This window comes from Littorina saxatilis, linkage group LG16 (assembly GCF_037325665.1).
Source record: "Littorina saxatilis isolate snail1 linkage group LG16, US_GU_Lsax_2.0, whole genome shotgun sequence".
Classification (NCBI taxonomy): Eukaryota; Metazoa; Mollusca; class Gastropoda; order Littorinimorpha; family Littorinidae; genus Littorina; species Littorina saxatilis.
In genome coordinates, this window is record NC_090260.1 from 981,406 (window position 1) to 1,003,448 (window position 22,043).

The 22,043-nt window shown below is 40.4% G+C and overlaps 1 protein-coding gene across 1 annotated transcript; it reads right to left on the reverse strand.

Annotated features, from left to right (window-relative positions):
• Positions 1 to 1,028: 1,028 nt before the first annotated feature.
• Positions 1,029 to 4,478, reverse strand: LOC138951429 (uncharacterized). The gene is made up of 5 exons (XM_070323035.1): positions 4,437 to 4,478; positions 2,995 to 3,960; positions 2,539 to 2,898; positions 2,040 to 2,226; positions 1,029 to 1,066 (listed from the first exon to the last, which is right to left on the reverse strand). Exons 1-5 carry the CDS (start codon positions 4,476 to 4,478, stop codon positions 1,029 to 1,031), a joined length of 1,593 nt encoding a protein of 530 aa, XP_070179136.1.
• Positions 4,479 to 22,043: the final 17,565 nt, after the last annotated feature.

Sequence of the window (22,043 nt, forward strand, 5' to 3'; positions counted from 1 at the left end):
TAAATTATTCGCTGATGACACAAGTATGTATTTATCAATTGAAAATCCTGTTCTCAGAGCCGAGATTCTAAATTCAGACCTGAGTAACATTTTTAAATGGGCAAAAAAGTGGAAAGTTCTTTTCAATCAAACGAAAACCGAATTACTAAATTTAGGCAGACAACAGAATCCGGATTTTACTGAATCAAAGTTTGGCGATAACACATTACAAGATGTAGAAAAGAAGCACCTAGGTGTAATCGTTCAAAATAATTGTAAATGGGAGTCCCAAACAAAATCTATCGTAGCCAAATGCCGCTTATTGATTTCTTGTCTGCGCTCATATAAATATAGTGTCACGTTTCACTATATCACATAAGGTGATTATGAAACGGTTAGTTACTTCTAACTAACTAACCACACCACGATCCACTCTCGCAGTCATACAATTAAATAGAAACAACAAAAGTATAAGTTTCAGACGCCTGTTTATGTAATAACTCGCCACCTCCCTCGAGACTTCACTCAAAATGTTCTTTTACGTTTAAAACGTAAAAACAGTGGTCACTGACAAAATGCCAGTTAGAATATAGAAAATTATATAGTATCACGCTGATCCCTGGTATAGCTAGGAAAATATATATCTGATCTGCCTAAAAGTGCTAATTTATGCAGGTGTCACACACCCCACGTTGTCACCACTCGAGCATAATCACAAATATAAAAGATGACAACGGTGGTAAACAGGGTGCAAAGACATGGTGCAACTTAGCTTTTTTTCTGCCACTGAGTGGGCGGCCCGTATGTTAGCTCATAGTCTCCACAACTGCTCCGTCGAATGAAGTGCTGGTTAGCGTGGTGACGAAGCAGGGAACAGCGGAGACATCAGGCGCCACACCCAGTCGCTGGTTAGCTGGTTAGCCGGTTAGCTGGTTAAATCACTCCACGGACGATCTTGTTGTAACCGTGTCCCGCAGATAACAGCGTCCCGCAGACAACAGCGTCCCGCAGACAGGCAGCAAAGGAAGATAGAAAGGCTCTTAGAACTCTTACAACAAATCAGCCATTTCCTTCCTTCTCTCCATATCTGCAAAAACCATATGCAGATTAATATTTTAGCGTCACAAAGAGCAAATTATGCGCTAACCTGGAAAGAACAACAGAGAGTATTTCACTCCACAAACACAGACTCGTAAACAGCGTTAAATAATGATTTATTACCTCAAAAGCCTATGAATGTAGCACTCTCATGGAAGCGAAAACCGCTTCCTCCTTTGAATGGCCTCTGTTCGTCAACAGCGATACCCCATTCACCCTCTTGCCGAATACTTTATGCGGTGAAGAACCATCCCCGCACGGCGAAGAGAAATTGACGACCCGTCCGTCAGACCGCATGTAAAAAGAGAGAAGGTGGTCTCAACTGAAGTTTCCTGGAGCCCCTCCTGTACATGCAGAGCGGCGCGTTGAAATCAATGCAGAAATCAAAGCTCGCAGGAAATATAAGACACGACCGTCCTCCCCAGCGCTGAGTGTTCGAGTGTCTAGATACTTGTCCTCACACAGACAACCTTGACAAAAACACGTGACTCACCTTGTCACCCCCAGTTCAGTTATCAACAATTCTGCCTCGACAGCAGAACTCAACCCCGTGAAATCCGTGCAATACAAAATTCCCGTGCTCGGCTATGCATGGTTAGCAAAAATCTGCCGTAGCCCAGACTCACGCACAGGCGCTTTCTGTCGCAATTCGAGACAGGCACCCGACACAGTGACATTTTCCCGATTCATGTCACTAAATCGTGACACACCTCCCCTCTTCAAGACGAAACCTCGGTTTCGCTCCCAGTCATGTTCTCCTCTACAGCCCGAGAGAGAAAGTCAGCTCCAACATTGTTGGCGCCCGGAATGACGCGTACCGTGAATTGGTACGGTTGGAGAATCAACGCCCAGCGCATAAGTCTGGCGTTTGCCAACCTTGCAACCTGAAGGTATTGCAGAGGTTGATGGTCTGTTTCCAGACAGAAAGGTCGTCCTCTGGAACGAGCAACCCCTCGTTTCACCCCTGATGACTGCAACCTTCTCTGTCTTCTTGTCTTTGTTCCTCTTGTCTTTGTCCTTCTCCCCATAGGCAGTCCTTTCTATGTAGGCGCGCAGCAGGTTGGCGTGGTACAGGCGTGCTTTCCCGTTCATCACAATTCGGTAGTCGTTCTGGCCCACCTTCGCTGTCACCTCAAAAGGTCCTTGCCACTGAAGTTGTAGCTTGTTGTGTTTGACAGGTAGAAGTAGCAACACTCGTTCTCCAATCTTGAAGCTGCGCGGCCGTGCCTTGCGGTCGAATCCTCGCGCGTAACGCTGTGCTGCTCTTCCCAGGTTCTCTTGAGCCAGTTTGCAGGTCTCCTCAATCCTGTTCCTGAGTTCCACGATGTAGGTCGCTGTCGTTTGCACCTCCTCGTCAGCTTCTTTGTCCGTCCAAGCCTGACGCAGGATAGCCATGGGACCGCGTACCTGTCTGCCGTACAACAGCTCAAATGGGGAAAAACCCAAGCTCTCCTAAGGAACCTCGCGGTAAGCAAAAAGCAGTGCTGGGATGTACCTATCCCATGTGCGTGGTTTCTCCTGAGCTAGCTTCCTCAGCATGGTTTTCAAGGTACCATTGAACCTTTCCACCAGTCCGTTGCACTGAGCATGGTAAGGAGTGGTAAAGTGCTGCTCAAGCGATAGCAGTCGTGCTGCCTCTGCCATCACTCCTCCCCTGAACTGAGTGCCTCTGTCGGTGAGAACTTCTGATGGAATTCCCAGCCGGGACCACATGGTGACCAGTGCTTCAGCTACTCGCGTAGCTTCGATCGATTTCAGAGGGATGGCCTCTGGGTATCGGGTGGCGTAGTCCACCATGGTCAAGATGTATCTGTTTCCGTCCTCAGACGCAGGCAAGATGGGCCCGATGATGTCAACTGCCACCCGACGAAAGGGTTCGTCGATGAGCGGCATCTTTTCTAAGGGGACCTTCCTCACCCTTCCTTTGGCAACCACCTTCTGGCACTTGTCGCATGACGCACAGAAACGTCGGATATCCGTACAGATGCCTGGCCAATAGAAGTGGCGCCACACACGGTCCGTGGTCTTCTTGGTGCCAAGATGACCTCCAAGAATTGAGTCGTGTGCCGTTGCCATGACACCCTCACGAAACTCGCGAGGCACGACAACCTGTTTGAAGGCTCCTTCTCTGTTGCTGAACTCACGGTAGAGCAACCTCTTCTCCCTGAGGAACTTTGACTTCCCATGCTTCCCGCTCAGCTTCACCTTTCCCGACTTCGCGTGCTCCCGAGGAGTCGCTAATGTCGGGTCAGACTCCTGAGCCTTTGCGAGAAGCGCGGGGGTCACGTTCCCCAGGGCAGCTCGTGCGGCAGGTAGGGGTTTGAGAGATTTGTCCTCTCGCTCCGCCTGTGCCCGCGTGAGCACTGAAATGACGTCGGGAGACCGATAAACGGGAACCTCCCTAGTGACGCTGTCCACAAACTGAACACGGTTCCCGATGAGCAGGTCGTATGGAGGATCGTCCATGACGATGGCCACAATGGTCCCCGTGAACAACGGTGTTAAGACCTTGATCACGGCTGTGTTCAAGTCGTAAGCGTGAGATGCTTCGGCCATTCTCACTCTGATACTGTCTCCTGTGTAGGCCATAGCCGGAACTAGACTCGCCCGAACCACTATCATGTCTGCCCCAGTGTCTCGCAGACCTTCGCCCTTCACTCCGTTGACGTAGACGTTGAAATGCGGCTGGAAGTGTTTCCTGGAGCACGGAACGCAGAGTTGCGGAATAGTACAAGTGCTCGTGACGTCCCTGAACTCTTCACTGCCAACAAAATGTACGCCCTTCTGGTCAGCCTGTTGCTTATGGCAGTCCTTTTTGACGTGGCCCCGCTTGTTACAGTAGAAACACAGGATGTCATTCCTGGAACTTGATCCCTTGTGTCCCTGACAGCAGAAATCAACCCCGTGAAATCCGTGCAATGCAAAATTCCCGTGCTCGGCTATGCATGGTTAGCAAAAATCTGCCGTTGCCCAGACTCACGCACAGGCGCTTTCTGTCGCCATTTGAGACAGGCACCCGACACAGTGACATTTTCCCGATTCATGTCACTAAATCGTGACATATATATTAAGCAGAAAATCCCTAGAAAACATGTATAAATCATTCATTTTGCCAAGTATTGATTACGCAGACGTTGTATGGGACAATTGCACTACCGGATTGGCAGATGAATTAGAAGGTCTTCGCTTAGAGGCAATACGAATTATTATTGGAACAGTTCGAGGAACAAGTCACCGAAAATTATATCAAGAATCGGGTCTTACTACACTTTCTGAACGACGCAAACGCCATAAATTAATATTATTTCATAAAATTGTTCATAACAAAGTTCCCCCTTATTTAAGTGCTCAACTCCCACCTCTCGTATCTGCGGAAAACCCGTATCACAGGAGACGCCCATTAGAACGCAAGATTCCACCGTACAAAACAGAATTGTATAAATCATCGTTGTTCCCATCAACAACACATCTATGGAATGCCTTGCCTGATGAAATCAAACTTATCGAATCCATAAGCCAATTTAAAAGATATTTAACTGCTAACGATCCAGTTGTGCCACCGTATTTTTATATTGGAGAACGACAGGTCCAAGTGATTCACAGTAAACTAAGGTTAGGCATGACCGATTTAAATCAGCACCTAGTCGATAGGCACTTGAGCAATAATCCAGCGTGTGCCTGTGGCCACGCATCAGAAGACGTAAAACACTTTCTTTTAGATTGCCCTCAATACGATAGAGACCGAACCAGAACAATAGGTACTCTCCCCACTGATCACATTACGATATCAACACTCTTATTTGGTGATGCAAGTTTGTCAAAAGAATTAAATGAATCTGTTTTTGATAAAGTCCAGGAATATATTATTTCAACTGGCCGACTTGGGGCAAAACGAATTTGAGTGCAGTATGCCCCATTCATTATAGATAATTTAAGTCTAAATTTAATTAAGAAGTTATAGCGATTGTTATTGGTATAATTGTGATGTATACTTATGTACTCTCTCTCTCTCTCTCTCTCTCTCTCTCTCTCTCTCTCTCTCTCTCTCTCTCTCTCTCTCTCTCTCTCTCCCCCTCTCTCTCTCTCTCCCTCTCAAACACACACACACACACAAACACACACACACACACAAACACACACACACACACACACACACGAACACACACACACACATACACACACACACATATCTCAAGTTACACACGTACAAAAATACACACACACTTCATGCACACAAAACACACCCCCATACGCACATATAGACAGACGGACATACACACCTTTACAAACAAACACACATACACACACATACACTTACGCACACGCACAAACACACTCCCACCCACCCACCCTCTCTCTTTCTCTCTCTCTCTTTCTCTCTCTCTTTCTCTCTTATACAAACAGACACTCACACACACACACACACACATACACACATACACAAACTCTCTCACACACGCCCACACACACACGCACACTCTCACACACCCACACATGCACACAACGACGCCCATTTACATAGAAACACTCCCTCGTGTAAGCGGGAATGAAAGAGTGGTGGCTAGTGACCCAGAACGAACAAAAGTCAAAGCTGGTAACTGAGGTGTGTATTTAGGGAAATTTGCACAAAATGCTCGCACGAGATACGACTTTTCCTTCTATTTTCTTTCTTTGGGACTTTCATTTGCGTTAGCTTGGTTTGATATGAAAAACCGAAGAAAAGCCCTGCCATTTTGCACTGAGAAACTTTGGAAGTAGCGTGTTTACTCCTGGGTCTCGCTGTAGTACAATTAGCCTCACTTACTTCCTCGTTTGCTTCCAAAGTAAGCTCTTTTTCTGTCCCATGCATGCGAAAGTGAGGATGTACTTCCGATGTCGCCCAAAACTTTGGAAGTAGTCGCAAACTATCCTCAGTTACTTCCTCGCATTGCTTCGAAGTAAGCCCTTCTTCCGGACCATGCATACGAAAGTGAGGCAAGTACTTCCGATGTCACTCAAAACTTCGGGAGTTGTCGCGAACTTCCCTCATAAGCGTACGGGTGCAGTTGAACAAATACCTGAATGATTTGGGAACGCTTTGGAGAGTTGCACAAATGTTAGACTATATTCAGTTTGATCTAAAACATGGCAAAATTTTGGGTGGGTCTTGCACAAACTGAAATTAATGTAAATGAAATATAAAGTAATTCGGTCAACAGATGTAGAAGATAAATTAGCATTTGTGTGGGTTGCATTGTCTGGAGGTCACCCTGTCATTGTATCATTAATGGTTATGTTTTCAGATGAGTGTCAGAAAGACGGTCTGTGCCCTTCACCCTATGGAAAGTATTTAGTGCCACTGATGGTAGCTCTCTACGTCATCGCTTCTAATGTCTTGTTGCTCAACCTGCTGATAGCTAGATTCAAGTAAGTGATGATCATGTTTCTGTCTATGTGTTATTCGTCATGTTGAGACTGCGTGAGATAATCAGGCCGTGTATTTTGACATACAAGTTGACCTGTTCGATAAAATGATTGCTCCAATTTTATTGTATGGATGTGAAGTATGGGGTTTTGGTTCCTGTGAACTTGCTACTAAACTTCAATTGCGTTTTTATAAAATTGTTTTCAAACTAAAAAAATCAACTCCAAATGCTATGATATTTGGTGAACTTGGAAGATATCCACTAGATGTTAATATGAAATGTAGAATGCTTTGCTATTGGTATAAACTGATTAGTCCTATTCATAAAAATAAATGTTCAAGCATTGTGTATTGCTTTACTTATAAATTGTATATCAACAAGATGATTGAATCCAAGTACTTATGTTTCATTGAAAAAACCTTAAATGAAATTGGTCTCTCTGGCCTTTGGACTTCTCAAGAAAATATTCAATACTCAAGCACATGGTTTAAAAAGAAAGTAAAAAGAAGCTTATATGACCAGTATATCCATAAATGGTTTACAGAAATTGGAACAAAAAATATGTTTTGGAATTATCGAATGTTCAAAGATATTTTTGCATGTGAAGACTACGTCACAACCCTGCCATATCAGCAATGTGTTTCAATGATGAAGTTTAGAACATTAAACAACAATTTGCCTGTACAGAAAGGACGTTATCTTAACATCCCGAGGTCAGAAAGAACTTGCACCAAATGTGTATCGCATGACACAGGTGATGAATTCCATTATTTATTTGTCTGTGATTTTTTCAAAGAAGAAAGAGCTGAGTTGTTACCACCTTACTATTGGAAAAAACCTAATGCACTTAAATTTAAAAAGTTGTTTGCTACTAAGAAAAAGAAATTGCTAAAGAATATTTTGGACTTTACTAATAGAATTTGTAACAGTTTTTCATAATTTTTTTATTTTTATTTATTTATTTTTTTAAAAATTTATTTATTATATTAGCATATATCATGATTGTATTGATTGTATTTATTGTTCAAAATGCCCCCCATGGGTTATGGACTAATACAACTTGAACTTGAACTTTGTATAGATAGCCCCCACAATCTGTTGATATTACCGGTCAGAATATTGACAGCATCATAACCATGGTGGCTAAAAACACAATGAAAAGTGTTGTTCTGCTCTAAACTTCTTCCTGTTAAATGTGATGCATCTCATTAGTTTGATCTAACTATGCTTTATTTCTATGTTTTCTGGCTTTACTAAAGAAGGGAACCCATTTATTAACTCTATATGAACACATCCGTCACACGTTTAGGCCCAATCCAAGGCTTGAGCAGATCACGATCAACACTTTTCCCGTTGATTTTCTGTTTCCGTTTTAGCTTATACAGCACCCACTTTGGAACTTTAAGAAAATGAACATTATTGTGTAGCATACTCCTAACTCTCCATATGAAACTTAGAGTCTTGCTCTGAATGTTTGTAAGCACTTGTTTTAACCTCCGCCAGACCCAGAAGGGTCTTTAAACGCCGATAACTCATTAACCATTCACTGCTGTGCATAGCCTACTCTTTAGCTTGGCTGGCCTAGCTGTGTGACCAGGTCAATCTTACGCCTGGCAGCAGGTCTTGATATAAATAACACACTTGCTCCACTGCTGTCTGTTATTGCTGGCTGCTACAGCCAGAAAGTAGGGTAGTGTGTATTTTGACTTAACACACACAACTGACACAAGTATATGGAATCGGGCAATCCATGGCATAATAAGGGATACATTAGGCTTTAAAATGATACCAAGCATGAATAGGTCGAGAGTAGATGTTGTGTATCAAAGAGACAGAATACAAACAGCTAGACGCATTCCTGTCCGAGCACAATCCCTTCCAATCTTCACTCCATTCACACCCCACTCCTCAAGATGACCACTTTCCACAAACAATGTTAGTAATCACTCACCACCAGTCTGGTCACCGAATCCTATTAACCGGCAGGAAGGGGTTAATTACTCCACTGTGGGGGGGGGGGGGGCGCCAGGCAAGATAGCAGCTAATGGTACTCCTGTTTGTTGTGCAAACAGTTAGAGAGAGGGGGTTCTCACATTCACTGTTTGTGTCAAAAGAAATATGGTTAAACTAGTAGTCAGTCACTGAGTCAGTTGCTGATAGTTAATTCGTTAAAACAGTATCGCAGAAGCAGGCTGAGATCATTTTCAGTATGTCTTATTCACACTTGTTTCACAAAACACAATTCTCATAGAAGGAAATTAAATAGCTTTCTGTTTTCTCAGAAGGTACATACACACTTCTACAAAATCAGAACCACGAAGAGATACTGTAATTCAGGCCAGTTTAGCATGTCTTTGGACTTGACACTGCTGTTCTAAGGAGGCGAGAGACAATGGTTAACTTGTCCTTCATGAGCACTCTGATTTTATCTTCATCATTGTTTATTCCCAGAACTCGGCCCTTGAGGGTGTTAACAAAGGAATGTGTCCCCCCCCCCTGTTCTCCATGTAGTGCAAGTACAAATTTTCACAATCCACACAGTGACTCTCAAGCAAATGTTGTTCTACGATGGAATGCCGACACAATTGCACCACAGTGTCATATTTCTTTTTTGATCTTTCTCCACATACACGACAAAGAGAATGTATATGTAGTCTATCCAAGTGTGCTTCTTTCGTATGAAGAGTTTCCATCACGAAGTGTACTGAATTTAAACAAACAAAAAATCCACACCCACATTTGAAGTCCTATTGCCAGTCAGAAAATTAACACCCAAATACACAGATCACAGTTTGCCCTTAAAAAACCTCTTTTTTTCCAAAGTTAAGTCCTACACAGCACTAGTCATGACAGTTCAAAACACAGACCCACAATCAGGTACCATAAAACACAGTAGGAATAGTATGTTAAAACCCGTGTAACAGCATCAAAACTGTCAACAACACATCTACCACTGTGAAAAACACTCAGAACCCTGCTCTCTTTCAACAATAAAAACTCCATTTAGAATACCGGTAACAAAAAACATTTTTGCTCTGGTGCATACTCTAAAGTTTCAATTCACCAACACAGTTAATCCTGGGAAACCACAAAGTTGCCAGCACTTGCAATAGATCACTGAAAATTGTAAACATCCAGGGTTTTTAATAGGGGCCAAAGAAGGGCCAGCCTGCTGGTGCCAACAGCTGCCACTGACTGACCCTTCCCTGTGGGAGTGGAATGTCTGGCAGCAGGGGGTATCAGGTAGTGGCTGGCCAGCAGCTAAAGGGGAGGATTTTGCCTGTGCTGCACAGCAGTGCATTTGGAATTTGTCAATGTCAATTTTTTTTAAATGCTTATGGCACCCAAACTACTTTTTTTTCCTAACATTTTATTAAACTAGATCAAACAATATTATTTTTAAACAAAGGTGACATGTCATTTTTACATTTAGTCAAGATTTGACTAAATGTTTTAACGTAGAGGGGGGAATCGAGACGAGGGTCGTGGTGTATGTGTGTGCGTGTGTGTGTGTGTGTGTGTGTGTGTGTGTGTGTGTGTGTGTGTGTGTGTGTGTGTGTGTGTGTGTGTGTGTCTGTGTGTGTGTGTGTGTGTGTGTGTGTGTGTGTGTGTGTGTGTGTGTGTAGAGAGATTCAGACTAAACTACTGGACCGATCTTTATGAAATTGGACATGTGAGTTCCTGAGTATGATATCCCCAGACTTTTTTGTGTGTTGATAAATGTCTTTGATGACGTCATATCCGGCTTTTTGTGAAAGTTGAGGGGGCACTGTTGAGCTCTCATTTTTCAACCAAATTGGTTGACATTTTGGTCAAGTAATCTTCGACAAAGCCCGGACTACGGTATTGCATTTCAGCTTGGTGGCTTAAAAATTAATTAATGACTTTGGTCATTAAAAATCTGAAAATTGTAAATAAAATATTTGTTTTATAAAACGATCCAAATTTACGTTTATCTTATTTTACATCATTTTCGGATGTTATATTTGGATTAAAAACAAGCTCTGAAAATTAAAAATGTAAAATTTATTGTCAAAATTAAATGTTAGAAATCAATTTAAAAACACTTTCATCTTATTCCTTGTCGGTTCCTGATTCCAAAAACATATAGATATGATATGTTTGGATTAAAAACACGCTCAGAAAGTTAAAACGAAGAGAGGTACAGAAAAGCGTCCTATCCTTCTCAGCGCAACTACCCCGCTACCCCGCTCTTCTTGTCAATTTCACTGCCTTTGCCATGAGCGGTGGACTGACGATGCTACGAGTATACGGTCTTGCTGAAAAATTGCATTGCGTTCAGTTTTATTCTGTGAGTTCGACAGCTACTTGGCTAAATGTTGTATTTTCGCCTTACGCGACTTGTTGGTACTTGTCATGGTTAAAAAGATGTTGGTCATAGCGGACCCACACCATCTGTGAAGGGTATAAATACATTTTGCTTCTTTGAGTTATAGCCGGGTATGCACGTTTTTGCGTCTTCGGTGTGTAGTCCAAGGCGCAGTCTTGCTCTGGATTGTCAGAATCGCTCCCATTTTTCAGTTTTGGATTTTCATGTAGCTGCTACGATCCATGAATCTATATTCAACTACATTCTTGCAAAAAAGACTTTTTGTGATAGTTTGTTGAAAGACCATTTGAAGCACCACAAAATGCAAACAATATTGACACTTTGTCAAGATGTAACAGTCTAATGATGTCATCAAACTTTGATCTTTCAAATGATGTAATTACTTTTGTAATAATCAGTGACCTGGCACATCTGTGGTTTGCTCATTTTGTTTTAATCATACTTGCTATCAAGAACTTATCAACTTTAATGTGTAATTTACGCTAAATCATTGTGATGGTAGAAAAAAAACCATCCAACTCATTTGAAATGACCGGGAAGTCCCCTTCCGAAGGTGCCCACATTGTTTACAAAAGACATCTCTTCCGTATTTCATTAACTGATGTCAAAAGTGGTTTCAACACCTCCGATTTCAAACACAGAATATCGTTTTTTTTTATAATTCGTTTTTCGCATTTTTAAACAAAATACATAATTTGCCAAAGATCAAGTCATTTATTGTTCGTCGAGACCGCAATACACACAAAGAAGCTTCTTCCGAAGAAATGTGGTTTTCTCTTTTGCATAAAAAGTATATTTTTTTTCTTTTTCGGCTTCAATACATACACAATGGGCTCAAATAAATACATCATAGTACCGATTCCGGTTTGGCCGAGGAAAATAATATACTTCTGACTAACCTTGACCCTGCACCGAACATGTGTTAGTGGATTGAAAAGCATTGCTCACATAGCTAAACAAAAGAAAACACATCATTTACAGAGACAAAATCATGATACGTATCTGAGGTATACGATTCAATACACAAAGCGTTTATCTTTTTACCGTGGGTGCAGGTTGAGTCCAACAACAAAAAAAGCGAAGAATCCACTGATAGTGACAGCAAACGAACCTCTCTGTTCTGATTGGAGTTGAAGCTAGAGTAACCTCCCTTCCAGGAACACTGCACCGCTGATCTAAAAATGCACACTGATCTTAAACCCACAACAAATTAAATGGCACGTTGCACTGACACAAGGTGAATCAATGAAACACTATGCAAGACTGAAAATGAAGTGGAAACAACTCTTTTTTTTCTCTTTTTCACAAATAGCATATTATTACAAAGTACAGAAAAAAATGTGCTTGCTCTTCTATTTTATGTACATCAAGATATATTTGTTATACTTGTTTAGCAGGTTATGTTGTGCATGTCTGGGGTTTGGAGATGTATTTAGTGTCTCTGTTTATGTGTGTGGTGATTTCTCACTTGAAAAAGAAACAACAAGCTTGTGAATTCCCTACCAGTAATACAGACAAGCGTAAAGAGGTGAACCATGGGTTTAACAAAGTATGGCGAAAAGCAGTAACAAAAGCACCCGCAAAATACATTTTACAGAAGAAAAAAAACGACGAACAAAATAACCACAACAATAAAAAACAAAACAAGAAAGAAGATAACAACAAACATTTCTCCATTTCTCCCTGAAATATTACTTGTTGCAATGTGCTTTTACATTTGACCAAAAAACACCAAAGAAGAAGAATGACAACAGGCGAAAAGAAAACCTTCTAACTTAGGTAATAGACAAAAAGTCCTTAGTGAAAAAAAGTGGCTATATTGCTTCCACTCTTAAACGAACTGTGCATAACGTCCATCTATTATGCGTTGATATTTTTTCTGCCTCAAACCAATTTTTTACATAATTTACAAAGGCTGTTACAGTAGGTGCTCTCCCTTGTAATTTTGCTAAAAAAATAATGTATTTAGCAATCAAAATCATTGAATCCAAAATTCTGTCTGAATACCAATTAATCTTTACAAGCTCCAACGAGAACTGCACTCCATGACAGTGGGCAAAATTTGTAGTTAACCATGTAAGTACATCAGACCAATAATCCTGAATCTTTACACACTGCCCTAACATGTGAGATATTGTTTCTTCTGCTTTATTACATAGCGGACATAATGGCGTATCAACTAATTTCCGCAAAAACAGAAAACGTCCTGTTAGTAAAATTCTGTACAAAATTTTGTATTGGAACCAGCGGAGCTTCTGGTCAGTTGTGCTTTTTTACATTTTTTGAAAAACCATGGCCTTATCCATATTAATTTGTAACTCGCGTTCCCACTTCTCCAGGGCTGTTACTGGTGATAGGTCTTTAATAATAAAAATATTAAATTTGATTTACCCTGCTATTACTAAAATAAAAGACCAAACACAAGCCTCCCTTACATCATATTTGTCATCAAATGTCAATTTCAATTTCCTCTGATATGCCTTTACTGAGGCAAGTAAGCCTTCATATAACACAAAATCAACATGAACATTTGGATATAGTTGCTTAAAATTATCATAACTTAAATATCCATTGTCGCTTAACAAGTGTCCCACAGAAACAATTCCATTTTCTATCCAATCTAACATACAAATACATTTACCAGTTCTACATATACTTCTGTTATAATGTAATGGTTCTGCAACGAATTGTTCTAATGTAAGGGGCACACTTTTGTCATACAACATCTTGTAATGTCACACGCTTTCCTTCTTTGCCACTACTAAAGCAAACGTGTGCAAGATTGTATGTTACGCGCTTTGGAGCATGTGCAAGAACGGATTCAAACTCGAAATCGTCCCCCCAAAAACCCCAAAATGCACACACGACTTTTATTTCTCCTGCTGTTATCGTTTCTTCTCTTTACACATTCTTCAACGCTCAGAATACTGAAAACGGCATCCCAGACGACAGTACTGTTTCCATACGCGAATTTAGCTGCCCTTGGAAAGTGGCTCGCTCAGGAGGCCTGTTAGTCTGACACTATAAGGACAGAGTTGTGAACATAGATGACAAAGATCCCGGAAAGAACAAACATTTCGCGGATGCAGACACAGAAAGACGTCATGAAGATTGCGATGCTTCAAAAGATACAGACTGTGACGATGAATGTGACGTCATTCACATATTCCGAGACGTCATTAATTTATAGTTGTTCGGTCACTTTCGTCAAAAAGTAGATCTCTCCACAATGGCTGCTCCTGTGTTTAGGTTTATCAAGCGTGAGTACGCAAAACGTGTTTGTTCTCTCCTCTGTTGAAGCTGTGAGACATAATCGCCATTACGAGCTAGTCGTGTGACAGAGAGTTTTCTTGCACACTCGACTGCTGCTGTTTCACTCCGGCTAAAGCCGTCGTGAAACATCTACAGTCTCGTGTGCAAGAAAACTCTCTGTCACACGACTAGCTCGTAATAGCGGGTAATGTCTAAAGACGTCAGCCCAAAAGGGATTTTTCACCCTCAACATCAAAACATTTGCATACTCTCCACCATATTGCTTAACTTTTCTTACCAATGGACATATTGCATACAAAATTTGTGTTACTTTTCCATCATTACACAATATGCGCTTAAGCCAGCTAATTTTCAAACTTGCGAGGAATGACTTCACATAAATCATTTTCAAACCGCCATCTTCATACAACTGACATACTGTTAAACGTTTTATCTTATCGTTTTTTTCCATTCCAAAGAAAACTGTACAACATGGCATTCAAGTCTTTTAAAAACTTTTCATCCGGGTCCGGCAGGTTTGTTAACAAGAGGGTTATTTTGGACATTGCAAGTGTTTTTATCACAACAATCTTTCCAAATGGTGATATATTCCTTCTTGACCAAATTTGAAGTATTTTTCTTATTTCATTTAACTTCATGTCAAAATTCAATTCAACAATATTTTTCAAATCACATGTAAAAAGAACACCAAGAACCTTGAAAGTAGCAGGATTCCAATTTAATTTCATTTCTGGTTTATATTTCACATTTGAAAAACACCGGGCTCCTATCCACACAACTACGGTTTTATCAAAATGTATATTAAGGCCAGAGACTGATGCAAATAACTGCAGCGTTTCAACACAAGCATCAAAACAATCTTTACTACCATCAAGGAAAAAAGTTGTGTCGTCAGCAAACTGAGAAAGTAGAATTTCTTCATTCCTTATCTTAATACCTTTTACCTTTACATTTTGATATATCATAAGTGCAAGCACCTCCGCACAGAGAAGGTACAGATAACAAGATAGGGGGTCCCCTTGTCTGGTACCCCTTTTTACCTGAAACCATTCTGAATATTGACCATTCACAGACATACATGATTTGATTTTATTATAAAAAGTTGCAACCCATCTTTGTACATCTCCAATTTGAAAAGCTTTTAAAACCTTGCGCATAAAGGTCCAGGAAATGCTATCGAAGGCCTTCTCAAAATCAACCAACAAGAGAAGACCAGGCACTCTATGTTCATTTGCGTATGCTATTGTATCATACAACAACCTAATATTATCACCAATGGACCTTCCCTTCAAGAAACTAGTCTGATCTTTACTAATCAACTTGGGAATAACTGCCTTCAATCTGTTGGCAATACATGAAGAAGCAATTCTGTAGGCAATATTAAGGAGAGTTATTGGCCTCCACTTTTTTAGAAACTGCTTATCTTTTCCTTCCTTGGGAATACAAATTATGACCCCCTCTTTCTGCGTGGCAGACAGTTCTCCTGTCTGAAAACCATAGTTCAGTGAGCGTCCTAGAAAAACTCCCAAATCTTTGAAAAAGAATTTATAAAATTCTGTGGTAAAACCATCAGAACCAGGACTTTTATCATTTTTCATTTCTTTCAATGCAAACAACGCTTCTTGTAATGTAATACAACCTTCCATTTTTTCACTATCCTCTTTTGACAAATCACTTAAGTTAAACTGCATCAGGTCATCCTCCCGTGACACATACAACCGCTCATAAAAACTCTTCGTTTCTTGAATTATCAAATCGCTATGGTGTACTAATTCACCAGAGTCATTCTGCAGAAAGTTCATGGATTTTTGCACAAAATTTCTCTTTTCCAAACTACAACAATATTTTGTGCTTTTCTCTCCTTCATATCCACTTCGCCCTTGACCTAACAATCATCCCATTTAACTTTTTCCCTCTCAATGCTCTGAGCTCCTTCATATATCCACTTCGCCCTTGACCTAACAATCATCCCATTTAACTTTTTCCCTCTCAATGCTCTTCTCTCCTTCATATATCCACTTCGCCCTTGACCTAACAATCATACCATTTAACTTTTTCCCTCTCAATGCTCTTCTCTCCTTCATATATCCACTTCGCCCTTGACCTAACAATCATACCATTTAACTTTGTCCCTCTCAATACTCTTCTCTCCTTCATATATCCACTTCGCCCTTGACCTAACAATCATACCATTTAACTTTTTCCCTCTCAATGCTCTGAGCTCCTTCATATATCCACTTCGCCCTTGACCTAACAATCATACCATTTAACTTTTTCCCTCTCAATGCTCTGAGCTCCTTCATATATCCACTTCGCCCTTGACCTAACAATCATACCATTTAACTTTTCCCTCTCAATGCTCTGAGCTCCTTCATATATCCACTTCGCCCTTGACCTAACAATCATCCCATTTAACTTTTCCCTCTCAATGCTCTGAGCTCCTTCATATATCCACTTCGCCCTTGACCTAACAATCATCCCATTTAACTTTTCCCTCTCAATGCTCTGAGCTCCTTCATATATCCACTTCGCCCTTGACCTAACAATCATACCATTTAACTTTTTCCCTCTCAATGCTCTGAGCTCCTTCATATATCCACTTCGCCCTTGACCTAACAATCATACCATTTAACTTTTTCCCTCTCAATGCTCTGAGCTCCTTCATATATCCACTTCGCCCTTGACCTAACAATCATACCATTTAACTTTTTCCCTCTCAATGCTCTGAGCTCCTTCATATATCCACTTCGCCCTTGACCTAACAATCATACCATTTAACTTTTTCCCTCTCAATGCTCTGAGCTCCTTCATATATCCACTTCGCCCTTGACCTAACAATCATACCATTTAACTTTTTCCCTCTCAATGCTCTTCTCTCCTTCATATATCCACTTCGCCCTTGACCTAACAATCATCCCATTTAACTTTTCCCTCTCAATGCTCTGAGCTCCTTCATATATCCACTTCGCCCTTGACCTAACAATCATACCGTTTAACTTTTTCCCTCTCAATGCTCTGAGCTCCTTCATATATCCACTTCGCCCTTGACCTAACAATCGTACCATTTAACTTTTTCCCTCTCAATGTTCTGAGCTCCTCTTTTTTGTGTTCCAAAATATGTACATCATCGTGACTGGACATAAGGTTTGCTTCCAATTTATGCTCATATTTTTTCTTAATGCATGCGTAAGAAATACATTTGCCTCTAATCTTCAGAAGTAACATTTCGAGAAAAAGCTGATCATCAATAACAAACTGCAATTCATTATCATCAATTAAGTGTAAACTATCTGGGTGATAAACTGGAACAACATACTCACGTTTAACTTCCAAAATCACTCCCTTTACAAGGTTCATAAACACTTTATCTCGGAGCAAAGAATTATTAAATTTCCAGAGGGAACGTTGTCTTTTTCTAATTTTAGTTTTAAAGGCAACCGATACAAGAGAATGGTCAGAACAATATCCAGGCAATATACTTGTACTCACTACATCAAGGCAAAGTTCATCAGAAACAAGAAAAAAGTCCAATCTGCTTCTTTGTATACTGTTAAAGCGACGCCAAGTAAATTTTCTTAATTCAGGGTGCATGGTTCTAAACACATCTACGAGATCGTACTTATTCATAAACTCCAAAATTGTTTCCCTACTTTTACAACGGTACACATTTTTGGGCTGGTTTGAGTCAATTTTTGGATTCAGTGCAACATTCCAATCTCCACCAATAACCATCAATTCATTATCCATGTACACAATCTTCTCAAACAAGCTTTGAAAAAATTCAGGGTGATCGCCTGCACTAGGCGCATATATATACATTCACAAGAGTCATGCACTTGCCCATCATTTCAACATCCAGAATAATGAAACGACCATTCTCATCTCGAACAACATCATGAACACAATATTCAAAGTTGTTGCGAAACAACACTGCAACACCTTTACTTCCAGAGTCGCATCCTGGTACAAAACACTCAAAGCCCCACTGTGATCTTACAGTATTCTCCTGATCATATTTCAAATGTGTCTCCTGCAACAAAAATATGTTACCATTTTGCTCTCTCAAAAAAGCAATTTATACATCCTTCCTCTTTTTAAAATCTGCAAGGCCATTTGCATTGAAGGAAAAAACCTTCAGTTCCTCTAAAGGTGAACCCATAATGTTAATACCCAATTATATTTAGAATCATAATTGCATGTTTAAATAGATGTTCAGTCTTTGGTAGTTTGTTGAAATGCTTGGTGCCATTTGGTTTAGTGAAGTAGACAAATTGTGAAAACAAAAACACCAGACTGACACTGACACACAGTGACAGTACGAGACACAGTGGGAGAGAAAAATAGAACGAACAGACAATAAAGGAGAGTGAAAACAACAAAAATACAAACACATACGTCAAAACAAAGTATAGTTCCTTGTGATCATCCTGCAACCTCAGTGTCCATTTTAAACCGCTCGTGACAGCCACGACACCGCGATATTCGCCATTGCAGAAGCACGACTGCAAGTTACACACATTACGCACTCTTAACAACTCTTAACTGCACAGCGGGTCGAGTTCTCCAAGCACAGTTTCATTTAACCTTACAAAACACAAAGTTCAGTTTTAACAGAAGAACGATGATCGACAGACAAAACCATAACAATTACAAAGTAAATTACCTTCCCTTGTGTAGCGAGCAGCGTCTGCAGTTAAAACGCACTCACACAAATGTCACCAGCACTGATTCTAAATCTACATTACAACCTTAGGTAAATTCAGCGACACTCAATTAAACAATGATTGTACCATGTAAACAAACAACATGGTGCAAACATGCAGTCATGATTCGCCCATCAATAGCAACAGCCTCAGTGCAGAACTCAAGAAGTCTGCAGCAAACACTTCCATTTCTTATTTCTTTAAAAGGCCCAATATCCAACTACAGCATCAACATCAACATCTCTCCAACACAAGCAAACTCCACAGCTACAGTCACCTGCACACAGAGTAACAGTAATCAACAAAGATTCCCCAACCCACAAAAAGGTGTGTGTGTATTGCAATCCGAATGGTGCAAATGTCCCTTTTAGCTCTTGATGGATTGTGTTTGTAAATAACTCATTATTTATAAATAATTACGCGTTTTCTCTAAACAATATATTATATGTAAATAAAGTGTTATTTAGATAAATAAAATATTATTTAGATAAATAAAATATTATTTAGATAAATAATTTATTATTTAGATAAATAAAATATTATATGTAAATAAAATATTATTTATCTAAATAAAATATTATTTAGATAAATAAAATATTATTTAGATAAATAATTTATTATTTAGATAAATAATTTATTATTTAGATAAATAATTTATTATTTACTGTTTTTGCCTTGAAATAGTATTATTACGCTAAATAATGCTTTATATAGCTATATAATAGGTTTCCGCTATATAATTCATGATTTGGTATGATTTGATCTAAATAATATTTTATTTATTTAAATAATATTTTATTTATCTAAATAACACTTTATTTACATATAATATATTGTTTAGAGAAAACGCGTAATTATTTATAAATAATGAGTTATTTACAGACACAATCTATTATTTATGCTAAACAATGCATTGTTTAGTGCTTTGTGCTCTCTTTTTTCTGTATCTGTAAATAATGCATTGTTTAAGTTAAACAATGCATTATTTAGCTAAATAATGCATGATATAGTTAAATAAAGCATTGTTTAGCTAAATAACGCGTTATTTAGCTAAATAATGCGTTATTTAGACATCAAGAGCTAGAAGGGACATTTGCACCATTCGGATTGCCATACGCGCGTGTGTGTGTGTGTGTGTGTGTGTGTGTGTGTGTGTGTGTGTGTGTGTGTGTTTGTGTGTGTGTGTGTATGTGTGTGTGTGTGTGTGTGTGTATGTGTAAGTGTAAGTGTATGTGTGTATGTGAGTGTGCGTGTGCGTGTGTGTGTGTGTGTGTATGTGTGTGTGTAACTGTGTGTGTGTGTAAGTGTGTGTGTGTGTGTGTGTGTGTGTGCAAGCCATTTCTGAGCGTATCAATGGCACGGGCATTGTCGGTGTTACCCAAAAGCAAAGAGGCAGAACCCTATTATCACTGACAGATTACCTTGAAGCTTGATTGGACTGTATATATATCTGCAGCCAGAATACTGAGACTACCTTCTGCAAAGTAGAATTAAACACATGATGTACGCTCAGAATCAAACAACTTGTTTGAGACCTTTTTAATTTGACATCCAACCTAAGCAATTCACTCGCGCGCGCGTGTGTGTGCGCGCGCGCGTGTGTGTGTGTGTGTGTGTGTGTGTGTGTGTGTGTGTGTGTGTATGTGTGTGTGTGTATGTGTGTGTGTGTGTGTGAGTGTGTTAGTTAGTTAGTTAGCTATTGCTTTTCGGGTCCAGCGGACCATAATAGGCCAAATCAGGACCCCTGTGAGTGTGTGAGTGTGTGTGTGTGTGTGTGTGTACAGTGATGTTGAACGTTGTGCAGCGCGACGTTTGAAGCCGTGAAGAAAGAGGCAGAACGCCACCAGGCCTGGCAGTACTGTCAGCTGGTTCAGGAATACAAGAACCGTTCCCTCCTGCCCCCTCCCTGCAACATCCTGCGTCTTCTGATCACCCCTGTCACACAGAACCTTCGCCACCTTCTGAAACCCATCAAACGGCGCTGCACTGAATTGTGTCGGCGTTGTTTGTGCTGCAACAGTTGTGCCACTCCATCAACTGGAGCTCACAACAGAAGATCAGGGCGCTACCAATGCCTCTGTCCTTGTGGTACAGATCACGTGACTTTAGACGAAACCCCGACACCTCTTATGACAGTGAGAGGTAAATGACCATGCTACTTTTATTTATGAGTTTTATTGGATTAGTTGAACAAGAAGTTCTTCTGAATAAGCAAAGGGTTAAGTAATATTTACACTATAATTATATTATACGATTACAGTGGACGCCGCTTAATAAAACCGCGGTTAATAGAGCCAGCCGCTTTCAGACGGTCCGGATTTATCACTATATCTTATGTATTAGCAAAAGCCGGTTAATAAACCCAACCCGCCGCTTATTAAAGCCTGTTTTCTCAGAGAAATCACGTAGTTTGTGACTATTTGGAAACTGCTGGGTAAAGGCCGGATTCAGTCTCAATCAAATTGATCAACTATCTTACTTTAATTTTGCAAGCCTTCTTTAGAGACAGTAACGACGTTTTCTTTCTTGGTCATTGGTGTAAATACTGATTACTGATCAAGCTTATCATTATGTCTGAATTTCCCCGAAAGCAGCATATGGCTGCCTGATGGAATTTTTATCCCAGCCCACACCATCTCTGACCCTCCCCGGTAGGCTCTTTTCTCCCTCACGCATGCAGGGATCATGCGTTCTCCTGGACGCCTCCAGACCCTGGTCCTACCATCATCATGCTCCAGACCGAATAGAGATTCATCGGAAAACAGTACCTGGGCCCACTGCTGTCGATTCCATCTCAAATGGCGGGTGGACCAGGCCAGTCTTGCCATCATGTTTTTGGTTGATCGGTTTTTGCGTAATTTGTGTTTGGATTTTTGGTCCTTGTCTTATTTTGGGCAGTGTAGCTAAAATACCTGACATTGAAACGAATCGAAATAAAGGTGAGATGTTCTCATAAAAAACACACTCTACTTCGGTATGGAATCGTTGTGTGTTGTCCTGGGCAACGCAAAACCCGCCGGAAGGTCATTGTGCGTATGACCCCTGCTGGCGTTTATGACTGTCTGACATCGGCGCCTCGTGAAGTGGATGCATTAGTTGATACCATTTTCCCGACCAGGGCCAAGATTATGGAAAATCACAGGTCCGAAAGTTTGGTTGAGGCAAATTATACCCCATACCATCTCGTTTAGTCCACCCTCGGCATGCAGCCATCAACATAACGCTCACCTCTTC

Coding starts and splice junctions, on each gene's coding strand:
- LOC138951429 (XM_070323035.1), bottom strand. CDS start 4,478: ATGGGCGTCTCCTGTGATACGGGTTTTCCGCAGATACGAGAG. Junction 3,961..4,436: donor GTTTTCCGCAGATACGAGAG/GTGGGAGTTGAG, acceptor TTCTGCTGTCAG/GGACACAAGGGATCAAGTTC. Junction 2,899..2,994: donor AGGTGGTTGCCAAAGGAAGG/GTGAGGAAGGTC, acceptor CCTGCGTCTGAG/GACGGAAACAGATACATCTT.